At 48.6% G+C, this 17,860-nt stretch overlaps 3 protein-coding genes across 8 annotated transcripts in view; 2 read left to right on the forward strand and 1 right to left on the reverse strand.

Annotated features, from left to right (window-relative positions):
- Positions 1-188: 188 nt before the first annotated feature.
- Positions 189-7,864, forward strand: PRICKLE4 (prickle planar cell polarity protein 4). Its single transcript, XM_032649590.1, has 9 exons — positions 189-271; positions 2,255-2,398; positions 2,911-3,018; positions 3,717-3,854; positions 4,148-4,351; positions 4,928-5,132; positions 5,605-6,680; positions 7,225-7,329; positions 7,548-7,864. The coding sequence occupies exons 2-7, from the start codon at positions 2,267-2,269 to the stop codon at positions 5,976-5,978; spliced, it is 1,161 nt and encodes a 386-aa protein (XP_032505481.1). The 5' UTR covers positions 189-271; positions 2,255-2,266; the 3' UTR covers positions 5,979-6,680; positions 7,225-7,329; positions 7,548-7,864.
- TOMM6 (translocase of outer mitochondrial membrane 6) lies at positions 6,441-7,864 on the forward strand. The gene is made up of 3 exons (XM_032649591.1): positions 6,441-6,680; positions 7,225-7,329; positions 7,548-7,864. Exons 1-2 carry the CDS (start codon positions 6,472-6,474, stop codon positions 7,319-7,321), a joined length of 306 nt encoding a protein of 101 aa, XP_032505482.1. The 5' UTR covers positions 6,441-6,471; the 3' UTR covers positions 7,322-7,329; positions 7,548-7,864.
- Positions 7,865-10,829: 2,965 nt separating this feature from the next.
- The window catches only part of USP49 (ubiquitin specific peptidase 49), a 78,294-nt gene continuing 71,263 nt past the window's right edge, over positions 10,830-17,860 (reverse strand). For 3 of the 6 annotated variants that reach the window (XM_032649139.1, XM_032649140.1, XM_032649141.1), the window contains 3 exons: positions 15,975-16,083; positions 15,216-15,421; positions 10,830-14,276 (listed from right to left, as the gene is read on the reverse strand). In XM_032649139.1, the coding sequence (XP_032505030.1) occupies positions 14,086-14,276; positions 15,216-15,421; positions 15,975-16,083 (506 nt within the window). In that variant the 3' untranslated portion in view covers positions 10,830-14,085. The remainder of the gene's footprint in view (positions 14,277-15,215; positions 15,422-15,974; positions 16,084-17,860) is intronic. The other 3 variants (XM_032649142.1, XM_032649145.1, XM_032649146.1) reach the window with 3 other exon arrangements.

The following is a 17,860-nucleotide window of genomic DNA, read 5'->3' on the forward strand; positions in this document are numbered from 1 at the left end:
CTAAGCCCATGGGCACGGAGGCAGTGGAACCTGCACACTTTCCACCCGAGATCCCTCAAATGCTTTCCTTCAGTCGGCAGCTCTAGGCCCCGCCCCCCGTCCGGCTCTACCAGCCCCGGAGGGGCTGGCAGGGCCCGCGGGGGGCGTGGGAGCGGAAGGCGCGCTCCCGGGGCGGGCAGAGGCGGGTATCGAGACCCGAGAGTGGGAACTGGGTGAAGGGCCTGACGGCAGGGTCTGTCCAGAACTGCCCGGACAACAGCACGCAGCGAGGGTGAGACCCCGGCGGAGTTCCTTCCCTTCCCCTAAACTCCCAGCAGCCAGACTGGGAACCCCAGGTGACTCGGGAACCACACCGCTTCCCGTTTCGGAGGTGGGCCCCACATGCCCAAGAAAAAACCGGGGATCTGTCGAGAGGGCACTTGGCGGGACCAGACACTTCTCTTCTCCTTCCTCTCACTGTCCCGGGAAACCTTCCATCCCTTACACCCTCCCCCTCCCCCGCCACTTCCCAATCCCTAGACTCTGCCCTTCAGGGCAGGGGTGGGTTGGGAAGGCAGAACTCCTGAGACTGGTTACACCTGCGCGGGGGGCGGGGAGGGGGTTCAGTCTTGTCCCTTTTGTAAGGGGGGAGGGGAATTCTGGAAGGAATCCAGCACGTAAGTGGGGTCCAGTGCTAAGTGGATGTGGAGTTATGCCTCCCTGGGGGGATGAGGGTGAAGGGTGAAGACTGATTTCTGAGTGTTGTTCCTGTGTGGGCTGACTTCATGCAAACTAGAACTAATCTGGAAGAGGGGTGCAAGTTCCCTCTGGGGCCCCAGATACCCTGCTTCGATGCCCACCCCCTCCCCCAAGCATCTCTTGCCTCCTGGAGCCCCAGGGGAAGTGGCTACTCCTGGCCCTGGGTGTGAACAGCCCATCCTGGCTGCCTTCCACAGGAAACCTGATCTGAGGGACAGAACAGGAAGGAAGCAGATGGGTGTGGAGCCAGGAAGCAGGGAAGGGTGGCACAGGGCAGGGCTCCGGGCTGGGAAACACTATAATTGTCACAGTCCAAACCTTGTTCCCAGCCCCAAAGCTGGGTCTTATAGAGGCCAGGGATTTGGTGATGCCCTCCCGTGCCCAGCTGCCGTTAGAATCCAACCCAGCTCTCAAAGGCAACCTCCTCCTCTAAAGCTTCCCTTAGCCTTCTAATGTGACCTCAGGCAAGTTTAACCTGTTTGTTTCAACCGTAAAATGGGATAATAGAAACTACCTCACAGGGTTATTGTGAAGATGGACTATATTATATAACATGCTGGAAAAGTCCCTGGCACAGGGTAAACATTCTAGAAAAGTTTACTCTGTTTTGTTTTTCTTCCTAGGGTGCTGTGTATATCTGCCCAGAACCCTGGCCCCATCCTGCCTGGTTTCATCTGTGCCTTACCCAGTAGACTATGAGCTCCTTGAGGGCAGGGCCCATCCCTTTTCTACTTCAGTAGTCACCTCCTATCCCCAAGATACTGTGGCCATACCAGGGCTTGCCCAGAGGAGGGCTGAAGAGATGCACTTAGAATTATCCAATGAAGTTGCCACTAGAGATAGAAGATAGAAGCACAGGATTTTGTCTGTCCTGGAGGAGCTGATAGACTAGATGAGGAGCTGAGAGAGACACAGGGAGCAAAGAGAAATATTAGGTGCTAAATCTTGGGGCACCCACTGTACTTATTTCTGGAGCTCAGGGAAAGGAGAGTTGGTATAGGCTGGATAGGCTGAGAAGGGCCTCCCGGTGAAGTGATCCTTTCACCCAGCCCAAGCCTACAGCAGGAAAAGCAGGGAGAGGTGAGGAAGTAGGTTCACTGGGTGCTGCTGAGTGCACAGTGAGAAGTGGTGGGAGCTATGGCAGGGGAGGTGGGGAACAAGGGGCCAGTCTACCCAAGGGCTCACCAGAAAGGCAAAATGCCCTCTCCTTCCACTATAGGCCTCCTGTTTCCTCCATCCCAATCTTGGGAGACCCTCGAGTTTGAGCTTCAGAAACTCTGGAGCTGAAAGGTTTGGCCTCAAGATCTGGCTCTGCCATTTACTAGCTGTGTGACCTTGGGCAGACCATGTATGCCTTCCAAGCCTCAATTGGGCCATCTGTAAAACGGTGATAAGAATACCACCTGATTCACATAGCTGTTGGGAGGACTGAAGGAGATAACGCCCAGAAAGCATTTAGCCTGCCTAGCACACTGTCGTGGCCCAATAAATGGGAGGCGTCTTGTTTTCTGTGCAGACTTTGCCACCAATGTCACTGCTGAACTCTGGCTCGCCCCACCGAGGGGAGAGGCTGACCCCTCCGGAGCCAAATCCACCAGTCAACTCAGACAGCAATCCAGGTCACGTGCCAGAGGAGGACCCTGAGGAAACCTCTGCTCAGGTGGTAGGGGTCCTGCCCTTCCCTCTGAGACCAACATCCCCTCCATCCTTTGGACCTCTTCCCATTTCCACCAAGTGGGAGGTAGTTAGCCTTTGTGCCCAACTTCTTGCAGCCCCTTCTCTTTGCAGGAATCCTTGTCCCTACAGCCCTCTCAGGACACAGGGGTTCAACTTCTTTAAGCTTATCCACATGAATACATGAATACTCTCCTAGGGGGTCTGTGTTGTCAAAGCAGAACCTAGGGACTTTGCCCCTAAGGAGTGAAAGGGGTGATTTCAAGCATAAGAAGGAAGCTGTTTTGCAGTGTGCCCCCCCTGACCTGCCTCAATCAGACCATAAACATGGGAGTGGATCAGTTGTCCTTGTGATCTTGAAGGGGGATCCTCCAAATGGAGGGGTGTGCTTGGATGTTGTTCCAGATTGGTGAAGAGGTGGCAATGAAGAGGGAAGGAAACAAGGGGAAGGAAGGAAAAGCCGAGCTCTGCTTCTCTCCTTTTGCTGCGTTTCCTCAGGATCCTGAAGTCCTGAGCTTGGGGAACCCTGGCCTGGACACCAACCAAGCCCCCAGCTGGCCTGGACTCCGGACCCTCCTGCAGCAGCTCCCTCCGCAGGACAGCGATGTGGGTCTCCCTCTCCCCAGCTTTCCTCTCTCTTGCCTCCCTTTCTTTACTTACCGTGGGAAGAAGTTTGGTCCAAAAGGCAGGGGACATGCATTTAAGGCCTAGCTTGGCCACTAATTGGGGGAAGTCATCCCCCACCCCCAGCCTGAGCTTTCACAACTACATAATGGGTGCAGTAACATCTGCTCTGCCCACCACAATGCTTAGTTGAAGAGCAAATGAGAAAATGGACATGACCAGCTTTTGAAACTGATAATGGAATGTACAAATGTAGAGAGTATGGTGGTTAAGTATTTATTGAGGGCCTCTGTGTGCCCAGTCTAAAGGCTTACAGTTCAGCTGGGGAGGCGAGGCAGGAGAATATGGAATAAATAGGGAAAATACAGTGGGAAGTGATATTAAGCTACAGCTCATTGGGAGCCAGGATCTAAATATATGGAGATGGGCTAAGTACTGTAGGGCTGTCAGGACCTGAGCGATCACCATTCCTGGGGTGGGGGGAGTGAGACGGAGGTGGACTTATGCCAGTTCTTTCCCTCCTTCCCTCTCCTCAGTACCCTTCTGTGCTGTTATCTCCTGCACCTCCCTGAGGTTTCACAACCTTCCTTTGACCCAGCAGCTAAACCTCCCCTCTCCAGTCAAACTTCAACGTTGCCTGCTGGGGCTCTCCCAGTCACAGTGGACCTCTGTTTCTGCAGGAGCGCTATTGCCTGGCCCCTGGGGAGGAGGAGCTGGCTGAGCTGCGGCTCTTCTGTGCCCAGCGGAGGCGGGAGGCCCTGGGACAGGGGGTGGCCCGCCTAGTACCTCCCAAGTTTGAAGAATGCACCTGTGAAAAGGTATGTAGCACCCTCCCCCCAATATTCCCCTTCCTCCTCTTTGCCCTCTCACTTCTTCAGAAGGGGCTGGCTTCTGGGACTCTGGAGGGGGAAAAGGGGTTTGGGGATTGACAGTTTGGCAAAGCTTAGGAAAAAGGGAAACCAAATTTAGGGGTTCTTCGTGGAGCCTGCAGTGGAGGTGGGCTTGCCAGAATATGGGGAGAACAGTTAGGTTGAGGCTGGGATGGAAGAGCCAGGAGAGAAGGTAGGAGGGTGGTGTGGCCTCTGACCAGCGCAGCACCCGCACCCCGCAGTGCAGGGAGCGGCTGAGGCCAGGGGAGTACGGAGTGTTCACAGCTCGGGCAGGAGAGCAGCGCTGCTGGCACCGGGCTTGCTTTGCCTGCCAGGCCTGTGGCCAGGCCCTGATAAACCTCATCTACTTCTACCACGATGGGCGTCTCTACTGCGGCCGTCATCACGCAGAGCTGCTGCGGCCGCGCTGCCCGGCTTGTGACCAGGTACAGCCTCGAGGGGAGGGGCTGGAGGGGGTCTGCCCAGGGTCCAACGCGGCAGATGCAACGGGACATCTCTTCCAGTACCACGGAGTGGGGAACAGAGAACTAGGAACCAGCCTGGGAACTTTGTATTCCCTTTGCTCTGACTTGAGCTCTGGGCACCTGGGACTCGTTGCCTTTGTGCCCTCCCTCACCGCAAGCAGAGTCTCCCAAATTTTCTTGGACTGAGAGGACTTCTCCAGAGCGGGAACTCTTAGACAGACGTTCATCTCAGTATGTCGGGTGCCCAGTGCTGGGCCTGCTCCTGCGAGGAACTCCCTCAATGTCCGCACAAGAGGCTGCACGGAACCCTGGGTTGGGCGTCCAGGAGACCCAGGTCGCACTTCTTCAGGCTGTGACACCTGCTAGCTGGGGGATCCTGGCTAAGCCAATCAGCCCTCCCCGCATCCGAGAGTGGTTGAGTAGATCAAATGGGAATGTCTGTAGACGTGCTTTAGCGTCAACTGGGTATAAGGCGTGGTTACTGGATGAATGAATGAGTGAATGAATGAATGAGCCGTTCCCCTCTCCCTCTCCCAGCTGATCTTCTCCCGCCGCTGCACCGAGGCCGAGGGACGGCGCTGGCACGAGAACCACTTCTGCTGCCAGGACTGCGCCGGGCCCTTGGGCGGGGGGCGTTATGCCCTGCTGGGCGGCGGCCCCTGCTGCCCCAGCTGCTTTGAGAGACGCTATTCGGATGCCGGCTCGAGTCCGGCCCCGACAGTGGAAGGCAGGGCGTCCCCGGGTAAGGGAGGAGAAGGTGCAGATCAAAGGGGAAGGGGGCAGCGGCTTGGGCTGGGCTGAGGGGGGGTTCTCCCGGGCTGGGACCCTCGTCCCGGTCCCACGCCGTCCCGCCCCTCCAGCAGCGCCCCCGTCCCCCCCACCGCACCCCCAGACACGAGCCTCGGGGCCCGCAGCTCTCACCGCGCGTCCCTGGCCGGAGCGCTCCGAGGGCCTCCAGAACCCACCCCGCGCCGCGGTTGAGGCTGCGGCGCGGGACTCGCTCCTGGGCTGGGGCCGCGGCCGCCCTCTGCTGGGCGGAGGCGGGGAGGGGCGAGGAGCCGGGAGAGGACTCACCGCGGCGGCGCGCAAGGCCCGGGGGCGGGGCGGGAGGCTGGGCCCCGACTGGGACTGGCTTCTGGCGGCCGCCCCGCCCAGATCTGGGAGAGGGAGACTCGCGGCTCTGAGATGGGCGTTTCTGACCCGGCCCGGAACAGGGGAGGCGGAGATCGGCGGATTTAAAGATGGGCACCGCGCCCCGCGGAATGCCGTGATCATCTCCCGGGCAGCCCTTCTCGCTACTGCCGCCAGCTCCAGTCTGGAAACCCACAGGAGGATGCTTGGATCCAGCCCGGAGCAGGAGTGTAGAGCTGGGGACCAGGAGGAGACACCCAAAGGGCAAGAGCAGGGCTGCCCAGAGACTCCTCTTGATCCCAAGGAGGACGCTTCCTGCCCCACCTGCTCCTCTTCCTCTGAATCGGAACCCGAAGGCTTTTTCTTAGGCCAGCGCCTTCCCCGGCCCTGGGAGACCCCCGGCAATCTCCAAGCTGGGGACAGCGACACCTCCAGGAAGCATTGCACCATTTGCTAGTGGCGCGGCCCGGAGAAAGGGTGGCTGGGGAGGTAATCTGTACGGTGAGAGAGCAAAACTCTCCTCCCCCTATAAAAATCCTAGACTGAACGCCATCAGGGCCCATGGCTGGGAGAGGCGGCGAAATGACAAATTTGGAGTGCTTCCTCTTAGCCCGCGCATTCTATGACTTTTCATGGAGACTCTTGGGGAGCTCCATTCCTTAAAGCTACGCATCCCCTGCTGAGTGAGACCCTACCCCACCCCCACAGGCTAGGCAGCCCCATCCTCCTCCTGAGCCAACGAAGTGATCACTCAGAGACCACCTGTGACTGGCGGTGGGCCAGCCGAAGGCCAGGAGGGAGCCAGAGGTGGAACCCGACCAGGGGAGGTTGGAGCTGGACGGCGCTCCTTGCCCGGCAGATGTCGCGGACTCGCAGCCCGGGAGTTCTCGCTCCCGGCGTCTTACCAAGCTCAAGCCACTGCGCCCTCTGTCGGCGAGTAGCCAGCGGAAATGCGAGGCCGGAAGTTGCGTGATCTGCTGGCGCCGACAAGCGGCGTGGTGAGAGACCTTGCGGAGCGTTGGGGTGCTGCTATGGCTTCCAGTGGGGCCGGCGTGATCGCTGCGGGCTCGGCAAATGAAGCTCCCGAAATCCCAGACAACGTGGGAGACTGGCTTCGGGGCGTCTACCGCTTCGCCACCGATAGGAATGACTTCCGCAGGTAACCGAGGCACGGGACCTTGGTCGCTCTCCTGCCCTTCGCGCACGTATACATACCTGCCAGGTTTCCTTCTTCGCCGAGGCTGGGCCCTCCGGATTATTTACACCGCCAATATCTCGGCCTTTTCGTGGCTCTGGCTGTGCTTTGCTGAGGTCCTTGACCGGGAGAGTTTCCCGTGCGGCCAGAGCGCTCCTTTAAGTCACCTGGCTCTGTCTGGAGAATCTCACCCTGCCCGCGGAGACCCGGGGAGAGGAGGCGCCAACACGTAAACAGGCTTTTCGGCCCTGGACGAGTACTTAATTGGGTTTTGCATTTGACCCTACTCTTACTAGACGTAGAAACGAACCTTAAATAACCATATGGGTCTTGGGCAACCTATTATGTAACGATCGACGCTCTTGCGATTCTGAAGTGTTTTTGCCTTGGGAGGGGGCGGTTTCCAGGGTGGTGATGGGAAGCTTCCCCCCACCCCCCAGCCCATCTTTCACTGACCAAAGACACGTGACTCAGTGACCACAGGGTTAAAGGGATGCATTTTTTCCAGGAACTTGATCCTCAATTTGGGACTCTTTGCTGCCGGAGTTTGGCTGGCCAGGAATTTGAGTGACATTGACCTAATGGCACCTCAGCCTGGGGTGTAGCCGTAAAGGTAAGCATTAACCAATGTTCTGCCTGTTTTAGGAGTCCTAGAGACTGGGATGAGAAATAATTTATATCAGCTATTCACAAAATAATAGATGAGACTTGATGTAAAACCCTTGGCTATTCCTAGTTAGATGTGTCTCCAGATGTTCCAAGGGATGAGTCTCTTACCAATTTCCCTCTAGTGATTTTACATTTCTAATGCCACCTGTTGTCTGACTGCAGACACATGGAACCCCTGTGCTGTACTCGAACCTTCCAAAAACAGAGCCTCCGATCTGTGACCGTCACAAGACTTGCCCTGATGGCGGCTGAAGTTTGATTCAGATGGGCACCTTTCCTTCCCTGCTTGATTTCCTTTTCTTTGCTGAGTCCACTCAGAACACCCTTCTCTGGTCAGCAGGTAGGGTTCAGCTAAAGTGTTGTCCTGTGTTCTGTAAAGTTCTGTACATAGTTCCAAAGTTTCTGCAGGGGATGATCTTTGCTCTTGTCCTGAGGAATATTCTAATGGTATTTTAACAAATAAAGACTGTACACAAAGACAGCCATTTTATTCTTTTAATAAGAAACTTCGGCTTACAAAAACAAGGTGTAAAAAGTCAAGATTTACAAAAATCATAAAAACATGGTTTATATTTCACACTCGAGAGAGACAGGAACAAGCCCCAAACATGGATTGTAACAGAGATGGTTTGCTTCATATTAAAAAAGAAAAGGAAACTGCAGCCGCCGTTCACTGATGCTGGCGTAGGATGAAGCACGTTGTTGCGGAATTTCCGTTTCTGAGCGGTACTAAGGGAAGAAGTCATTTGGTGTTGCATAGCGTTTTAGTGCACCAGGTGGGTTTTCCAGGCACCAGGGAGGCATTGTTGCTGTAGTACAGTGGGATTTGAGGGCAGTGAGGTGCAGGTAGAGGCAAGGGGTAAGTAAGCCTGGGCAGTGGGTACTGAAGTGACACAGCTTGAGGAAGCTGCTTCCTTCACAAGGAAAGAGATTATTTTCTGACCCTAAAATTCATGGTAGTGCCACTGTCCAGGAGTGTGGGGTTCTTTGGAAATGGAATATGTAAGGAACTGGCATGGAAAGAATCACATAGGCTTAGCAAGGTGTGGACATAGTGACAGGCTCCCCTTGGCAATTTTTCTAGTTGATTTGCTCTACTAGGCATTAAAAAAATATATACTACTTTTCCGTGCCGAGTCTTACGGAACTGGTATGGGATTAAAGGACATGAATTGGAAAGGAGGGTCAGTATAAATGCACCACAGTGGCCTAATTGTTAGTTACAGGTGTTGTCTCTAGCAATCTGTTCACTAAAGGTAAATAGAATAAAATGGTCCTTCTTGATCCTGCTGGCATAAATGTGGTTAAGAAAGCTGTCAGGGAATTAGATTTTTTATATGTTAAAGAAAAGCACCATTCTCTTATGAGCATTAATCAGGGAGGAGGTCCCATCTCTCAGGAGGAAGGAGTTTGAGCTTGTATGAATTCAGGCCTGTGGCTGGCTTAACATGAAGGCAGGATCCTTTAAGAGTCTACACGGGGACCACAGATGCTCTGACAAGTTCATATCTAATGAGGAAAGGTAACATACGTGGAGCAAGGCTTAGGTTTAAAGCCATCACCCCTGCAAATGGTGACCAGGAAGGAAACTTTTAAATCCCTTCAGCCTGCATCAGACCATTGCGCTAACACTAGAAATACCAGCACCTCCTGTTCTTTATAGGAGTGAAACGTACATCCTTGAAGTCTGCTACCTGATCTATTCATAATTGTGAACAGTTCTATTTGATAAAAATTTTCAAAGCTAAAAATCAAAATCTGGCCAAAATTAAAGACATGGCAGCTTCCAAAAGCATAATTCAAGTTTCACTTAAAATTTAATGTTTTAGCTTCAAGTAACAGTGCCACTGTTGGTTTATAAAGCCATAAAGCTGGTAAGGTAAAGTTTCATTTAAACTGCCTTAATTCCCGAAAGTGATAAGAATTTTGCAGATTAAAGCTACCAAATCTACAATTTCCTCAAATTCTGATGAATAATTATTCCATAAATGAAAGTGCTGGTTTTCATCATTTCAACACAACATTTCTCCTCAAGGGAATTCAGTTTCACATCCTGTCATACGGTGTTTAGCCCAGGCTAGTTAACACCGTGTGACAGGATGTAAACACATAACATAGTATGACAGTACTATGAAAATCTCTTACACAACCTAGTTAGATCTAAAATAGAAACATGCCAGCAGAATTCAGTATGGAAAAAGTCCACAAAAATGACCATTCACTTCAATGCTCTAGTGGCTATGGTGTACTTAGAGCAGTGTTTGGGTTGAGTACACAGTGGTTAAAGTCAAAGCCCTAGACCAAGAAAATGGTGAATTTAAACGTGGAAGATATAAACTAAACTCACAGTCATATTCAGAAGGCGCTTTTCAGCTTTAGTGCTAACTTCAAAAAAGAATCTGAACCACCAGGGAGATTCATACTTACCTGGTAAAGAAACTAACTGGCCATGGGAGGTTTTATTCCAAAGATACAACCCCCTCACCTAATTAGGCTGAGGGATCCAATTATTATATGTGCTTCGAGTGGTAAGCTTTTTAAACACCCTTTGGTGAAGTCTTGGAAACCTTAAGGTGGGAGTAAAAGGAACATGCTGTATTTATAGCCCTGCAGGTGAGCAGGCTGGGTCTTTTCCCCTTCCACAGCCACTCAGCACCATCCCAGTCAGCAGCTGCCAGGGAGTGGGGCTGGTGAGCTGGGACAGGTTCTTTGAGCCTTCTTTTTTGCATATTACACAGTGCACTGGCTTGCCTTACAATCTAAAGGTTCACATATAGGGTATTGTGTTCTACACTGCTTCCTGACATTTTGTGCAAAAGAACTTCAGAACTAATGAAGGTACCACTTCAGGAGGAACCGTTTCTGTTTGACTTCTACCATACGTTGCCCAGCATTAGAAAAACTAAAAGACCTTCTTCTGAGTATTTGTGCTCTCCCAACCAGCTGGAAAAGCAGCCCTTCCACTTATAAGATATAATCCCAGATAGGAATACAGTATATGTTTAGGAAGGGGTAGCCCTCCCAGCCTGATTTTAAAAAGGCCTGAGCTAATGACTGGAACATAAAAGGGGTGGTAAAAAAAGAATGGGGTACATAGTCTGCCTTGAAAAGGACACACTGATGAATAATCAAACACAAAGATTTTGGATATTACAATTAAAATTTCAGAACTTGCTGGTAAGAATACTTTGCTTTCACACACACAAGATATGAAATGCTTTTAAAAAGTCTGACACCAAATGTCCTTTACACTATACAGATCCATTTGCCACTTGAAATGACAAGAAGGAATCCTTTCCCTTAATCTTTTCAATCCCATGCAAACCATAATTGGGTACAAGGCACCAAATTTTATGAATTGTATAAAATTAGTTCACAAAGCTTTATCAGTAAGTAAAACAAACTCCATTTCTCCCTCCCTGCCCACCCACATCCCAACCCCAAACACCCAACCAGGTTTTCATTCTGTACTACTGTTGACCTCTCTTGTGTTTACGCTGGGACCTGGCTAGGGCCATGCTCCACTGCAGTCAACCCACCTCATTAGTTCTTGCACTCTGATGGAACTGTAAGCATAGCCTGAGCGGGGAACTCATACAATCATTGACTCTAGAAGCCTTGCCATTAAAAACAAAAATAAACTCTGCTATTGAGTCCATAGGACACATTAACACTTCTATAGTTTCCAATTTTATTCATGACATTGTAAGAGACATCTGGAAGTTCTTTACAGTGTGGCACTGCCCCCATCAGCCTGAGACGGACTGGATCAAAGCAGGCAAGAGGTCTGCCCACCTTTAAATAAGAGTTCAGTTCTTGGCCATTGAGGGCATTCCTAATCTTTTTTTTTTTTTTTTTTAAAAAAAAAAAAAACAAACACTAGCATGGATGCTCTCAGAGGCAACCACAAGTATGAGGGTCAAGCTAGATTGAGGTAAAATCCTTTTTGAGGGGCCAGGGTGCATTCACCTTGGCTGGCTACAGCAGAAAGTAAACACACCAGCCAACTACAAAGGGTTCCTAGAACGGGACTCCAACTACTTGTCTGGGAAAGAAGCAGGCTCGTAAGGTTCAGTTAGGAGATCTTGGGTTTGATTTGGCAGCATCTAGTCAACTTCTACCCGGTTCTTATTTTCTTCTCTTTACAATGTTTCTACTTAAAGTAAGATGCAACTAAGAAATTCATCTACTTCCAGTATGTAAATAAATTAAAGGCAAAGGGACATTTCCCTCACAACAGCCATTGGCTTATGCAGCAGGAAACTCTTTTCTTTAATTAAAATCTCCATAAATACTAACTTCTCAACAGCGTCTAGTGCTGCTGCCTCTGGGTACCTGAGGTGTCTCACTGCAGGGGCACCTTCAAGTGTGTGCAGCTCATTGAGGTACTGGTTTCTATTCCAACTCATTTTAAATGATTTTGTTAATTTGATACAATGTGTGCTCAGCTAATTTAAGCACTTATTTTACAAAGTCCTTTGCTTAATAATCCTTAATACTTGGTATAAAACTATTTTTAAGAATTAAATTTCAAGATCTTTTAATTTTCTATTAGATGTTTATTTTTCTTGTTTTCCCCTGGACAGCCTGAGGGATGAAGTAGATGCCTATTAGTACTTCTCCATTTGTAAGTTCTCTTTTTCTAGAATAATAAATATAGCATTCAATGAAAGATGAGGCACAATTTATATTTTCCTTCCCTTTTTACTCTCCTTGGGTTTTTTTGAGTTAATGCGCTTTTCTCTTGCCACCAAAAGTCATCACCAATCATGCCAACTTAAAAATGTGGATCTAGAGGATACAGCCTCACATCAGAGCCTCTGACAGCATGGGCAGCTGTGACACTTTAAAACAGTGTCCAGGTGAGGGTAAGCCCGGGCCAAGCTTGTACAAAGAAGCCTGCAGTAGACAATATAAACCAAATAGCATAAAAAAATGCCATACGCTATCGCTTCCAAATAAAAGCTAAATATTACAGAAACCTCACAGTGTTGGAAAAAGCAAGTTTAATTTAAAATATAGTCACTCCTCTTCCTTATCAGGGTGAGCCATTTTCTGTCTGATTTCCTCCAAGTCTCAGTGCTGTCTGGCAGGTCCTATGGGAGAATTCATCTCAAAAGAGGTCAACAGCAAATGCTACAGATCTGCTTGGGAAATGTGGTTCCTCAACATCACTAAACCTTTGACTCTCATTCTTTAGCCTTTCTTTTCCCAACTTCCCATCCCTCCCCAAACTCCCTTCACATCCATCCTCTTCAGGTGGCAACTGTACTTCTACCTGAATTGAAATGTTAATATGACATACTCAGTCAAAAGATGAGCATTCAGAGTGACAGGCTGAGGCGGGCTGCAGCACTCCCACAGTGAGAGTTACGGTTTGCATTCACTTTTACTAGTGAGTCTAAGCGAAGGACTGAGAAGGGAAATTCAGTGGTGCCTGATAGGGCGGAGAGTTTCCATCTGGGCAATTTCATGCCACTTAGAAACTGACCCAGTTTAAAAAAGAAAGATATATTTTACTAGCACTGGAGTTAAGGGCAGGGCACTCTTGCTTTTTTCTCTGATGGATTGAGTGTGGGTGGGTAAAGAAACAGTAGGGATTAGCAGATTTTGGAGGAAACAGGCCAGGACTGTCAACAATAAACTGTTCAGACATACAGGAGGAGGATTCCTAAGCCTTAGAAAAGCAAAAGCTCCCGCATCTTGTGAACAGGAAATAAGCTGCAGGTTAAGAAAAGCTGCATGCTGCACCAAGGTGAAATGGGTGACAGGCATTTAGATAAGCCCTGGACCACTGGCTATCCCCCCACCCCCACCCCCTAACTGAGTTCTGAGAGGGCCTCAGACAACTGACCCAAAGACCAATTTAAACCAAACTATGTGCTTGCCCTAGACCTGAACCAGGGATTTGCTACAGAACTAGGTAGCCAGGCGTGCCCTTAGGCTCAGTGTGCCACAGAGAACATGTCATGTACCAGTTTCTTGCTTCCCCATGTGAACTGCTCCTTCTTTAGAATGAAGGGATGTTCATGCCATCTCAGAAGATGTGGTATGATTAAATGACAGCAGCAGCCAGGGAGAGTATGACACATGAAAAACCTCCCATTTCACATGGAGAAATTTCCTCCATGCATCTCATTCCATTCTTCAACTGCTATCCCCTAAAAGAGGAAGTCTGCAGATTTTTAACCCTTGAGGGCTACTTCCATTGTAGGAAAAAATCCTTAGACTTCACCTTCCGCCTTGGAACCAGTCCTATCCAGCAAGCTGCCAGCCCAGGGCCCCTCCTTGCGTGCTCTGTCGAGGGCTGCTCACAGCAGGAGGGTTCTTCTGGTGCTGCAAGGAGTCCTGATTAGCAGGGGAATCATGTAATAGAAAGAACATGGCTGGATATGACCAATTTACTCCCTCTTTCCTCCACCCAGATCCCTCTATATTCAGAAGCAACTGATGAAAGAGTCTTCATACAAGTTACTCCTTTTGATTTGTTTTAACGAAGGAGGGAATTTCTAAACCCATTTAAAAGAAAGTTGCTACAAATTTTATGATAGCACACGAGTCACCTGGCACCTCCTGCTCTAGACCCAGTGACGCAAACCTAGTAATCTGTTCCTGCAGTAAACCTTATTTCCTATACGAGGAAAGATGTATAGAAACCAATAGTTTAAAAGCAAGCCAGTCCTCGATACGTGCCTCCCATTCAGGGGAAGGTCCGTGGTCTGCCCTCATCGTTGTTGCTGGACTGCACCTGAGTTTGGAGTTGGGTTTCTGAGATTCTTGCATTGCCCTGAACTGTTCTTTGAGTGTAAAAAAGGATGTAGGCTTGAGTTTTGCACACTTCCTCGACAGTGCATACATTCAGCTTTGAGTCATTGCAGTGGACCCAAAAACCTAGGAAACCAAATGAAAGAAAGAGAGAAAATGACTACCCAACTTATATTTCAGTCACCAGGCAAACAAGGAGATGAGGAAAGGGCCAGAGGAGCTCTGAATAGATCCAACCCTTGATTGTTGGTGGTGGATGAAGAGAAAAGTAAATGAAACCAACAGACTTCCCTGAAACCACTGGTTTTAACCCTGCAAGCCCCACCACAATACTGCTTGCAGTATCGACCGACTATAATTTTTGTCCTCATTTCATTTCATTCAGTCTTCTTCACTGCCCATTAGGGTTTTCTACAAAGACAGGAGACTGGGGGCTAAGAGATGGGAAAAGGAGGAGGAGGAGAGGGGGAGTGTAAATAGAAGTGATAAAGGAACACTTAGAAGGAATAAAAAGTTATTTTTTACAGGCTCCCTCTGGCTACCCCAAGGGCTGAGGGGTTCAGGATGGGTACACTACTGAAAACACATTCGCAGCCCACCTGCCTCAGCGCAGTAGCTGGGAGGCTCTGCCCTGAGGGCAAGGACTGAAGGCTCCTTGGGAAGGGCCTTTTTAGTAAGTGCTCAGTAAGTGTCCTCAGCTTTGTTATAAGCTGAGGCTAGTGAGATTCCATGAAGTTAGATGGGTCATACTGTTTCTGCAAAACCAAGAATGAAACTGAAGTCTGCAGCAGAAGTATTAGTAACAACAATAACCTCTAACATTAACTGACCATTACATACTAGACACGGTGCTCAGCACTTTTACATGTTAGTTCCTGTCAATTCTTAGAACAATCAAATGTTGTTACTTAGTGATGTATCCAAAATTTGAATCCATCTTTCATAATTCTTTCCACTGGATTTTAATGTATGTAATATCCCCCTATAGATTAAATAAAAGGAATGAAATGTGGACAAACCAACCCTTTTTTGTGTCCCCCACCCCACAGAGTAAAGCGCACGCACCTCCCTCTGTGTTGTAGCAATAGGCTGTGTAGTGTCCTGAGCCAAACCCTTTCCCGTGATGCATGACCACTGCGGAGAGATCATAGGCAAAGGTCTCTTTGTCAAGAGAGGAGAGCATGTCCCTGCAGCAGTAAGGTTCCATGGTTAATACCTGGTCAAAGACGACATGGACCCCAATCTTCTCTCGGTGATTACGGCCAGACCACCTAGAACATGGATATAAACTTCTTACTAACTAGAAATGGCATGTGTGATCAGAGGCAGAGGTAGGTAAAACGGGGAATGGAGAAAATTTAACCTTCTGGATTTGGTTTTCTTTCACAAGACAGTGGTAATCAATGTTCACATATATTTCCTGTGAATATTGCATGTTCTCTGAAACTAGAAATCCCTGAACAAGCAATTCAGGCAATACTCTTTTTGTACTTTACCTCCTGCCCTCCTTTTCACAGATTATCTCATACTTTATTCTGAAGATGAATCTATAAAAGCCCAAGCGAGGCTAGGAAATGTTCAAGCACAGACACCCAAGTGCAGGCTAGCTGATTAAATAGGACCATGAGAGCAGAAGCCCAGTCCTGGCCCCCGACATCAGCTTGCTTCACTGGGCATGAACCATACACTCCATGGAAAGCGTGAGGCCTCTAGGGAACAGGCTTCTCCTCCCAACACCGAAGAAGACATCTGCCTTCGCCAAAGCCTTTGAAGTAGCTATTCCCACAGCTCACAGCCACCTGGGACGCCCCAGAGCAAGCTCACCTGAATCTTTTAAGGTGCAGCCGGAGGACCTGAGGTAGTCTGTAGATCATTAACTGCTTTCTGGCTTCACTCAGAACAAGGGGTTTTGGATTGGATTTTCGTCGTTTGCCTATATGGTTTGGGAAGGCATAAGACATAGATTGTGAGGAGACTCATTCTTTCCGAGCTATGGCAGAGACAGTGACTTGCCACTCGATACGCATTCTTCTTATTTCTCAGTATTAAACCTCAATTATATTTGGGGCAGCAATGTGACCCTCTCTAAGACTGCATTTCCCAGCCTCGCATGCCTGCATGGAGTGGCCACGGAAGTTCTGGTTGAGATGAAAGGAGTGATTGTGTGGCACTCTTGGGATGGCTGCTTAAAGAAGGCTGACTCAGTTGTAAGGTGCATCCTTTGTCCTTCCCACTGTCTGAAAGGAATCTCAGTTTCCTTTCCTGTGAAATGGGGGATAATGCATATATTTCAGCCTTAGGGAAAAGGTAAGAGGACACAGGATTACTAAAGGACAGCGTGTTTAAACAGATTTTTCCCCCATGCTTGTGGCCTATACAAATATTTAGAAAAGAAACTGCTGGTTTTATATTTTTATTGTTTTTTAAAAAAATATTTATTTATTTATTTGACTGCACTGGGTCTTAGTTGTGGCATACATGTGGGATCTAGTTCCCTGACCAGGGATCGAACCTGGGCCCCCTGCATTGGGAGCATGGAGTCTTACCCACTGGACCACCAGGAAAGTCCCTGGTTTTATATTTTTATGCCATACCTATTTTCTGAAACATGTTTCTTGGTAACAGCACACTGCTAGAAATGCAGGACAAGGCTGACAGGCTGGCCAAATACACCCAGTCCAAAGCAGAACCAGTGCTTGAGACTCCAATTTTGTTTATAAAAATACTGAATTGTGGGTGAAATGCATTTTTAAATTACAGCAAGTAAACAGTGGAAATGAAGTTCTCTTAATTTCCATCAGAAGCCTTCTCTATAACCATTTACTGATGACTGCTCTGTTATTATATTAATTAAATCGGTGAATGGATGGGAATATAAAATTAGTGGTCCACTGTGGTGCCTGCTAATTGTCTTTGAGCTGTTGAAATCATGGTCTCAGTGTCTGAAGAGCTTGGCATCTGATTTCGAAGTCCTGTCTGTACCACTCGTGAAAGGTAGCAAGTCACAGCGAGATGACGTATCAAGGAGCTTTCTGTGACAATACGATGTGGAGCTGTTGCTTCTCATAATAGACTGCAGCTTTTACTAGGGCTGGTAGTCATGATATGTGAGAGCATGAGCAGAAAGAGAATTCAAAGAGGGGCCTGGCCTTATTTTACATTCCTGTTCACCAGCAGATTTTTGAAAATTACTGCAGCTCTGCCTGGGAATCCTGGCAGTGACTGCTGCTCTCAGCAGAGGGAGTAAGTGAGCTAAGATGAAGACAATAATAGAATATGGCTTTGTTTCCCTAAAATGAAATTCACAAAGAAAAAGATATTACTGATTCAATTGAGATTGATCAGTTCTGTCTCCCATTTGATTAAGCTGGCCACACAGAAAGGTGGCAGACTGAAAGTTTTGAAAGTTTCACAAGCAACAGATCAATGCATCTCATCCCTTCACCATAGCTTTCCTTCCCTGCTATTTGAACCTGTCTATAGAAATACTGGAAAATGGGCACATATGGCAACCAGAAAAACAATCCTTTCTTGCAAAAATTTAAAAAAAGTATTTCTTGCATAATCTATCAAGTCCAAGAATGATACAGTTAAGGCTGTTAACATCCTTCTGTTCCTTACAAGTACAAAGCTTTATGAATCACTATTTTAAAAAGAAAAAACAATGTTCTAGTAAGATAATTTAAGTCACTGCCTTTATATCTCAATAT

The sequence above is a fragment of the Phocoena sinus genome, chromosome 11 (genome assembly GCF_008692025.1).
Source record: "Phocoena sinus isolate mPhoSin1 chromosome 11, mPhoSin1.pri, whole genome shotgun sequence".
In the NCBI taxonomy this organism is placed as follows: domain Eukaryota; kingdom Metazoa; phylum Chordata; class Mammalia; order Artiodactyla; family Phocoenidae; genus Phocoena; species Phocoena sinus.